Source organism: Triticum aestivum, chromosome 1B (assembly GCF_018294505.1).
Source record: "Triticum aestivum cultivar Chinese Spring chromosome 1B, IWGSC CS RefSeq v2.1, whole genome shotgun sequence".
Lineage (NCBI taxonomy): Eukaryota > Viridiplantae > Streptophyta > Magnoliopsida > Poales > Poaceae > Triticum > Triticum aestivum.
In genome coordinates this window covers 174,465,394-174,474,677 of record NC_057795.1, presented here as the reverse complement: position 1 = coordinate 174,474,677, position 9,284 = coordinate 174,465,394, and the positions used below count along the sequence as shown (strand labels likewise).

Here is a 9,284-nt window from a genome sequence, read left to right as displayed (position 1 = left end):
GTCGAAGCAGATTGGCTTCGTCGGCTCTTGAATGACTTGCCGGTTGTTGAGAAACCTGTATCGGGTATCCTTATGAACTGTGACAATCAAACTGTGATCACAAAAGTGAACAACTCAAAGGATAACATGAAGTCATCAAGACACGTTCAGAGAAGGTTAAAGTCTGTCAGAAAAATGAGAAACTCTGGAGTTATTTCATTGGATTATATCCAAACGTCTAAAAATCTGGCAGATCCTTTCACTAAGGGTCTATCACGTAATGTGATAGATAATGCACTGAGGAAGATGGGTACGAGACCCACAATATGAGTTGTTCACAGTGGTAACCTATTCTTTGTGATCGGAGATCCCGTGAACTAGATGTGGAAGACAAGCTGTTGGTCAACTGGGAGGAGAGTACCCTTACCGTTAAAAATACCACTCCATGAAGATGCAATACTTTCCTAATCTGCATGGCAGGTTGATGTATATCTTAATGTGTTCTAAGTGGCTCTTTGAAGCAGAGATGTTGTCCTGCAGAACATCTTTTGAAGAATGCACATATATGAGTCTGATTGTTAAACGTCGCAATCTATGAGAGTAGGGTTCTCTCTAGTAAACTCATGAAAGGTCTCGGAGTATGACGCATAAGCTCCACCCGCGGGGAAGACCCACGGTAGCCACGTATCGGTCAAGGCTTTATGTGAAGCTAGATTCGCAGAAAACTTGTAGTTCAAGGCCCAGTCCACTGTCCAAGTTGCTTACTAGTGTAGCATAGAGTTCTAGGTGGAAGTTCAACTTAACAGTCTCCACTGTAGTACCGGTATATAAAACAGTGTTTTGTAACCAAAGGCAAATTTTGTGTGCCTCAGGGATCTGGTGGGGGTGGCTGGAATTTTGTCTATTATGGGCCAGCCCAATAGCAGTTTCAGAAATTCCTAATAAATCCTAGAGGCCCACTCAGCCCATTCGTGCAAGGCAAGAGGTGGAACTAAAGTTTAGTCCCACATTGCTAGTTTAGAGGGAGTTGCACCTCTTTATAAGGGAGGTTCTTTCCCCACATGTATGAGCATGAGAATAAGAGGGACATCCACGCGCGCTCCTCCTCCGCCGCCCGCCTCGCCACGCCACGCCACGCCTTGCCGCGCCGCGTCGCGCTGCAGGAATGAGCCGAGCCGATGTCTATATTTTTGCCATGCACGACGGGTATACGAACGGTCACACGGGAGCTGAAACGTGCTACCTGTTCACTTCGTTTCCCTCCGTTGCTTCACCTCCTGTCGCAGCCTATTCGCGTTCCTAAGAGAGGTCGCTCCTCTCTAGAGAGACACATCAGAAGGTCCTCTTCCTCTGGCCACAAGTTCCTGAGCACTGCGCTGCTGCTACGTTCTTCCCCATCCCGGCTTGCGGCATGCACCGTAGGTCGGGACAGTAGGCCTCCGGAACCGCACCTTTTGAGTCCTGTAAGGGAGAAGAGTGATAAGGTTTTTGGGGAGCGCTTCGCGCGACTACTGACTTCTTCGTCACGGACGCCCCGGACTCCGACGACTACTTCCCCGACGACTTCTTCCCCGACGTCGACAACCTCCTCGGCGACATGGAGGACACCGACCCCAAGTCCAGTGCCTCTGCTCCTGCTGTTGTCTCGTATGTGTTCTTATTTTTCCTGTTAGAAGTCTTGCAACAGTTCCTTGTTCTAGTGTTTGCCCTAGACATGTTAGGCTCTACTTTATATATGCATCTTGATCTACTGTCTGCTCTAGAGATGATCGGTTCTAGCTCATATATGCAGATATTATTTTCCTTCTCTTTGTCAAATCGCATGGCTTGTTTTATCACTGCTATACTAGTCATGCTTTATCTAGTATTTCTGTTAATAAAATCATTCGGTAAATTGCTCATATTTCCAACAGAACAATCAAACCAAAATTGAAACAAACAGCATCCTTCGGATTTTTTTTATAACATCAACCATGAAGATTACAAGTTATTTGCTACATTAAATAGTCAAAATAAGGCTTGATTTACATGAATTCCTAAAAAAACATGTTACTCCCTTCTATTCAAATTAATTGGTGCAGCCTCTATTATACAATGTAAAATGGACATTCTGTAGAGGCCGCGTGAATTGAAAGGAGTACTAGTTTCGTAACCACTTCACCATGAAACAAACGTTTCTGGCTCACAACATCATGCTTCGTGAGTGCCAGAAATGCTCTTGTTGACTAGTCTGATCTGCTTTCCAGAGCAAGAAAAAACTAGAATGATCTGGGGATTTGAGGGTCCGCCTTTGGGATGTACTTAGGTACTTTATATATGTTGCAGATTGACACGTCCTTGAGGGTATAAAAAGATGGTCGCTTCTATGCTTATATTTCATGTCAACTAAAAATCAGGCTTTTGCATTAAAATCTCAGCAAATGTCGTGAAAACAACTAGAACTGATGCTTTGGATATCAGCACAAGAGAAACCAATGCTGAGGTTCAGAAGATAACCGATTACAACAAATCTGAGGCAAATCAACAGTCTGACCATCATCTTGAAGAACGTGACAAAGTTGCAATGCTGCTCGGCTGATGTGTAGCACGAAATGGACTATGGTTTCCCCAAACCAAAAGGATTTGATCATCATCGGCAATGCGACGCCAAAGATTTGTCAACAAAAACACACATGGGACTAACCTTGAAGGAAAAAGATGGCACTGAATACCCACTTCTCCTTAACCCGCGACTATATACATGGTGGACTTGGTGAAATCTTATATGTACATGTACTTAGAGAATGACATGACCGCCATGGCCATGAAACTCAGCTGCTCAGGTGTTCGGAGTCCTGGAACGGGACATGCTGGGTTTCATAAACCGGATGAATTCATCCAGCACCATCTTCCCGCCATTTACAGGGTCAAAGTTGCACCTATAGAAACTAAACATGCCACACACAAAAAAAGACCGATGCAATTAGTGAAAATCAAATCCCAGCATATGCAAGTACAAGATAATGCATTAGCTAACGAAGAATAAGTCATCAAGGCCCATCTATCGTGACCACTTATGCCGTTGCGGAAATTATTTACCCACCAGCTAACCTAAATGAGATGCAGTGTGCAGTTAGATTTTTTCCCAAAAAGGGGGCTGTCCTCCTTTTCGAAAAAATCTAAACTACACGGTGCTATGTCAATTTATGATCATGAATGTCCAAGTAGAACGACTTCACGGGCATCATTTTGTATTAGAAGAAAACATCAAGGTGGCATCAAATTGGTAGAAACTATATAGCTCTTAGCTTCTTTTTTCCTTGTAATCATGTCTTTTTAGAAATAAGCAATGCCACTAATAGAAAAAGAGGCATGGAACGAATCTCATTTGGTTACCAGTGTTCGTGAAAATGCTAGTTTTCTTGTACTTCGTTGAACAATTTTTGTGAAAAAACAGAGTACCTGCCATCCAGACCGATCATCATCACAGTGGTTTGATCTCCAAATGCTGTAATATAGCGTGTGACTTCGGGTAAACGGAACTGAGCAAATGACCATTCCGAACTGAAATATTTGGGGAGAATCCCTGGAAAAATTCAATGTGCATAAGTTGAATATACTCAAGATAAGATGGGAGAGAGCAAAATATTCTCAATTTCAATGCTGATTTTCTCTTTCACAAGCTATCATGCAGATGTACATGCCATGCGATTGTTCCCTGCTACTTCAAGGCCAACGTACAAATATCAGTTAAACAAAAGGAATTCATTTGTACAGTAATGTACCAAATATAACACAAATGGATGCCTGCCAGATCATGTTGGGTACGACAACAAATGCAGGACACGATGGACTCCACCTAAGCCTCGGACGTTGAAATAGCATGGCGTGCCTTTGCTATGCTTATTTGTCATTATCCATATCTTAAATCGGAAATATTGACGTCTATGGATGCCATTACCAGTCCAAACAAATGGGAATACACAGCTAACACAACATATTACAAGAACACAAGCAAACTGCTAGGCTCCATTTTGATTGAAATGAAACAAGGAGAGCACTGTTCAAGAATCTGGTGAGCTAAGAACAGAACGGAATAGAAAATTGCAGGAAGTACTGTGCCTATCCTTATATTATCACATATAGTGACCAGCAAGACTCAAATAATAGTTTTACCAATTGGCACAACATTTTGATGGCATCGAGATCTTAGCAAATGAAAACAGATGTGCCACTTTACCAATTAGAATCTAGGATCATGCTAAGTTAGCACCAAAAGACAGATCGACTTTGCTATGAGGTAAATAAATGCATGATCCCAGTCTTGAAAGAATACTGAAAGTGCAAATTTATATATATTCACAAAAGGCTAGTGAAAATGATCAATTGAAAAAGTAATAATGCGTATTTTCAAAGTGGTTTAAATTTTGAGAGAATCTAATACTCCAGAAGATTGAAATCAAATCAACTAGAAAGGTTCACTAGAAGAAGCAGAGTATCCTCTCACCTTTCATGAAAGATAATGATGAGCTCACATTGGACCCAACAGAACCAGATGAGTAACTACGATCCATTTGTCGACCAGCAATTGCAGATTTCCCATTACTTGCATCTTTCCCTCTAGGCCTCGCTCTCAAACTGAAAATATGCATTGTGCCTTTGTCACTAGACACTGCCAACCACTGCAGGTTTGGTGATAGTGCAATGCTATATATCTCAGCTTTGTCCACTCCTCTGCGCACCTAAATATTAAGACAAGAAAAATCATTAACTTCCCATTGCTGAAACATATAAAGTAAATAGATTATGCACAAAACGCAAGTCACAATTCAAGAGAACTCAAAAAGATGATACTGAACAAAGATTTCATCCTACATAGATGAAGCACTAAGAGAAACTAACGGAAAAAAGAAGAGTATTCCGCCGCCTCACCTCCTGCAGACAAGCGCCGTCCATCGTGTTGAATATTCTGATCAAAGTACCCCTAACACTGGCTGTTGCTAAGAGGAGCCCATCCACGGTGAGTGTCATGCATGAAATGTTGGAGTCATGAGCAGTGATGAACTTGGTCTCCTTCGACCCAAAATGCTCAACCCGAACAATTCCTTGGCGCGTCCCAGGGCAGGCCATCACTGAAATGTCTGCATGATGCGAGAGGCAGCACAATCCTTTCGGGTTGGATGTGGTATCAATCAGATGGATGAGCTTCAGAGTCTTAAAACTGTAAACATATATCTCGTGCTCGAGAGCAACCACAAAATAGTCCTTAGACAATTTGACAGCTCGGATGTTGGACTTGAATGAGAAGTCACCAATGAGAAGGTTATGGCAATCATCCCAGATGGTGAGTTTGTTTTGTTGATACTGCTTGTCGGCTCCCTGGCCCACAAGGCCAAATATGTTGGTGCGGAACAGCATCTCGACAATTCGAAACCCTCCGTCCTCCTGAATCCTCCTTAATTGCTCCTTGAATGGTTTGCAACTAAACATCCTGAGGCCATTGGCTGTGGCAGCACTGAAGCAACTATGGTCCTGGTTCCAATTAACCGAGAACAGCTCAACATCCTCGTCCTCAACGTCGCTGCCACCTGTGCCCTGTGACGGGGATACCTGCGATGTCATGATGACACCAGATTGTGCAGGTGCCCTTTTTCGGAATATCCCGGTTTAACACCTGCATCAGGTGTTTGGTTCCCTCAGGACCTCAAAATAGATGGCAAGCATGAACTGAATTCTATCAGGAAAAACAAGCAAGAAAGCACTGCTAGGAATATTCTCTTTGTGGGTTGTATGACACTGCAATAGTCATTCAAAGGCACTTCTTACTGCGATTGCGATTTGTAGTTAATGAAACTACTAGCAAGACCCCCCCCCCCCCCCCCCCCCCTAACTAACTGAATTCCAAAGCGCAGCACAACGGTCGGCAGAGTATGTATGCTGTCACGGTTGCTATGCGTTGTGAAAAAAAAATTAAAACCCACGGTGGCATCCCTCCCTCCCTTGGGATGAAATGCGCGAAATTTCGAAAGCTATTTCTAGCTATGTAACCCAGTATTATGGGTGCCTAATTTCAGCGCCTCGCGGCAAAGGATCGAGCTTTTTCATGGCCCCCCTGAACCCCCGCTGGAGCGGAGCAGCCCTAAGAAATCCCCCGGGCCGCCGCGGAGTAGCCCGCGAAATCGGTCTCTAGCGCCAACCCAAGTCCGACAAACGGCCGGCGACACAGCGGCTTCGCCTGGGACCTCTCCCCGGCCGGCGTGGAGCCCCCGAGTGGAGAGGTAACCCCGCGCGACGGCGCGAGAGAGGAATACCTGCCTAAGCGAGACAGCACAACGGGCAGAGAGAGAGAGAGAGAGAGAGAGAGAGAGAGAGAGAGAGAGAGAGAGAGAGAGAGAGGGTACCTAGAGGCTCCGACCACCGTGGACGAGCGAGGGGAGAGGCAGGGCGTCGGCGTCGGTGCGCGAGGCGGAGAAGAAATCGAACGAGGAAGCAACGACGGAGCTGGGTTACGGTGGATTGGATTGGGTCCTTTTCGGGCTTGGGTTCCGGGTTTCCGTTGAGTTTCGGATGCCTGCGGAGACGAGACGTGGAGGACACCAGTTGGAGTAAATTGCACAGAAGTATCATAATTGGGGCATTGAAAGCAGATTGGTATCAAGATTGGTAATTTTTACATGTCAGTATCAAGATTGGGGCGAGCCGTTGCAAAAAAGACTAAAAGTGTGTTTTATACGTATTGACAGAAAAGCTGACCGGTTGGGCCCGCCCGTCAGGCGACACGCTTGCCAGTGCGCGCGTGCCCGCGCGCTGACTGGGACGAGGCCGGCTCCCGTTTAGGGCGCGGCTGGTGCGGTCGAGCCACACCCCCGCTCACTCCCCCCGCTCTGCTCTGCTTTCTTCTTCCTTCTCTCTGCCTCGCCGCCGGCTGCGCCCGCCCCCGCCGGACGCCACACGACGCTGCCGCAGCCATGGTTTTTGAAGACGAGAGCAGCGACGAGAACTCAAGCCTCCCGTACATGCACTCCGAAACCTCCACCGATGGGCTCAATCAGGTCAGTTACTCCATTGGAGCTAGGGTTAGGGCTAGGTTTAGGAAAATTTTGGGATTTTTCTGTCTAGGTGGTCTTTGCTGTGAGGATTTCGTTTGATTTGCTTTGTCCTCGTCCTCTGCACATGATGCTAACTTGGATTTTGCTTGGGCAGGTGCCTTTCTCTCTTCAGGACCCGGATTACAATGGTCTTGAGCTAGATCTGATAGTGCTGTGCGAGAAGCATGGGAAGCCATCAGAGAGGCTTGTTGCATTTGAAGGAACAATGACTGGGAGAAGGTTCTTAGCATGTGCAGAGCCGGTAATTTTCTTGCCTTATTGATTATGCACAGGATATGTTCATTGGAAGTCACATAGTCTTGTTTGCCAATTGTTATTCAGTTATGTGATTGGTAATTTTGTTAGTCATATATGTCATACTGTAGTGCTCATTGTAGGAATGGTGAATATTATGGTCAGTAGAGTGCATTTAGGCTAAATATAGGCTCAAGCATGCTCTGTTGTGTGCACATGAATGCTCTGTTGTATGCAATGTTGCTTAGTACTCACATTAGCCATTAGCTGATGTGTGACTCTTAATAAGTAACTGTTGCTTACTGCTGATAGTAGGTACTGTCATTAGCTAGTTTGTTCCTGCAGGCTAATGTAGTGTATTTAGCTAGGCTAATGTAGGATTCCATTATATTAATGGCCAATTGTAAGTTGGTTATTATGCAAAGTTGAATGTAGTGTTACTCTGCTAATTATATACTGATCACCCTCTTGCTTAGCACATGGATGTGCAAATTCAGTGTTGGTCAGTACCAACATTAGCTACTGGCATGAACTAACTGTTGCTTACTACTATTAGTAGTTGTATTGTACTAAATTTTGCCTTGTTATTTTTCCAGGAAGGTCAGAATTGTGGGTTTGTTCAGTGGGTTGATGAGCAGTGGCCCCCAACAATGGAGAATGCATTGCTGAAGCTTTGGTCAATGGTTGAAGAGAGCAAGTCTGCTAGGGTGGATGATAATCTTCAAAGTTCTTTAACTATTCACCATTTGACAGAAGAAAATAAGAAGCTGGATGCACAATATGACAAGTTAGTGAAAGATGTGCATCAACTTGTGGACTTTCAGCAGGATAGGGTTGTGGATTTCAGTTATCTGCAGTCAGCTGTCACATATCAGCACCAATGCAGAGCTGAATTGGTGGCTGGTATGAATGCAAAAATGGCAAAGAAAGATGCAGCTCTAGAGAAGCTTCAACAGAAGTTTGAAATCCTGTGCAACCTGACAAGTGCTCAAGCAACTGCCATCCAAAACCTCAAGTTGAAGAATATGAAAGAGAAGCAATTGAGGATTGAGGCTCAAGAGAATTTGGAGCTGAAGAATGCAGAGTTCACAAAGTTTGAGGAGAAGCTCACCCAAGAGAAGCTAGAGTTGAAGTTCCAGGTTGCTGATCTGCTGAAGCTTAAGGAAAACCATAAAGAAGAGAAGCAGATGCAAGAGTTTAAGATTACTGAGCTCATGAAGGCAGAGGAGAAGCTGAAGGAGAAGATCAAGGGGATCCAGGCCATCTTGGAGAACTGAACAAGATGAATTAAGATTAGTGGGCATTGCAGACCTTTTGGGAAGGATGGCTGTGCAATGGCCTAGTAACTTAGAATTATGGTAGTGTAATGTATGGTTCTAGAACTAATTGTGAACTCTGGCTGTTTATGTACCTACTAATATGCTATTCATCCTTTTGTGAGAAAAGGATGGATTGTGCATTTGAACTCCACTATGTAATGTGAACAATGGTTGTGTATTCCTATAATGTGTTGAACTCCAGTTAGTATCATTTGCTTATGTTAGACTGAAAATGATGGTTAAATGCATTTGAGGAATAGTTACATATGTTAGAGTGATGCTTAAATGCTTAAATGCATTTGCAAAAGGAATAGTTTTAGGTGGTTCCGTCGACCCCGAGACACCCTAGACCCTAGTTGATGGCTTTAGGTGGTTCCGTCGACCCCGAGCCACCAAAACCCAAAATGATGGCTTTAGGTGGTTCCGTCGACCCCGAGACACCCTAGACCCTAGTTGATGGCTTTAGGTGGTTCTGTCGACCCCGAGCCACCCTAGACCCTAGTTGATGGCTTTAGGTGGTTCCGTCGACCCCGAGACACCCTAGACCCTAGTTGATGGCTTTAGGTGGTTCCGTCGACCCCGAGCCACCCTAGACCCTAGTTGATGGCTTTAGGTGGTTCCGTCGACCCCGAGCCACCAAAACCCAAAATGATGGCTTTAGGTG

The 9,284-nt window shown here is 44.8% G+C and overlaps 2 protein-coding genes across 2 annotated transcripts; one reads left to right on the top strand and one right to left on the bottom strand.

Annotated features, from left to right (window-relative positions):
* Positions 1 to 2,353: 2,353 nt before the first annotated feature.
* Positions 2,354 to 6,537, bottom strand: LOC123114245 (autophagy-related protein 18d). Its single transcript, XM_044535649.1, has 5 exons — positions 6,360 to 6,537; positions 4,891 to 5,632; positions 4,466 to 4,700; positions 3,421 to 3,544; positions 2,354 to 2,906 (listed from the first exon to the last, which is right to left on the bottom strand). Exons 2-5 carry the CDS (start codon positions 5,578 to 5,580, stop codon positions 2,798 to 2,800), a joined length of 1,158 nt encoding a protein of 385 aa, XP_044391584.1. The 5' UTR covers positions 5,581 to 5,632; positions 6,360 to 6,537; the 3' UTR covers positions 2,354 to 2,797.
* Positions 6,538 to 6,926: 389 nt separating this feature from the next.
* On the top strand, positions 6,927 to 8,578 carry LOC123077915 (uncharacterized). Its single transcript, XM_044500284.1, has 3 exons — positions 6,927 to 7,010; positions 7,162 to 7,308; positions 7,898 to 8,578. Exons 1-3 carry the CDS (start codon positions 6,927 to 6,929, stop codon positions 8,576 to 8,578), a joined length of 912 nt encoding a protein of 303 aa, XP_044356219.1.
* The last annotated feature ends 706 nt before the right edge of the window (positions 8,579 to 9,284 follow it).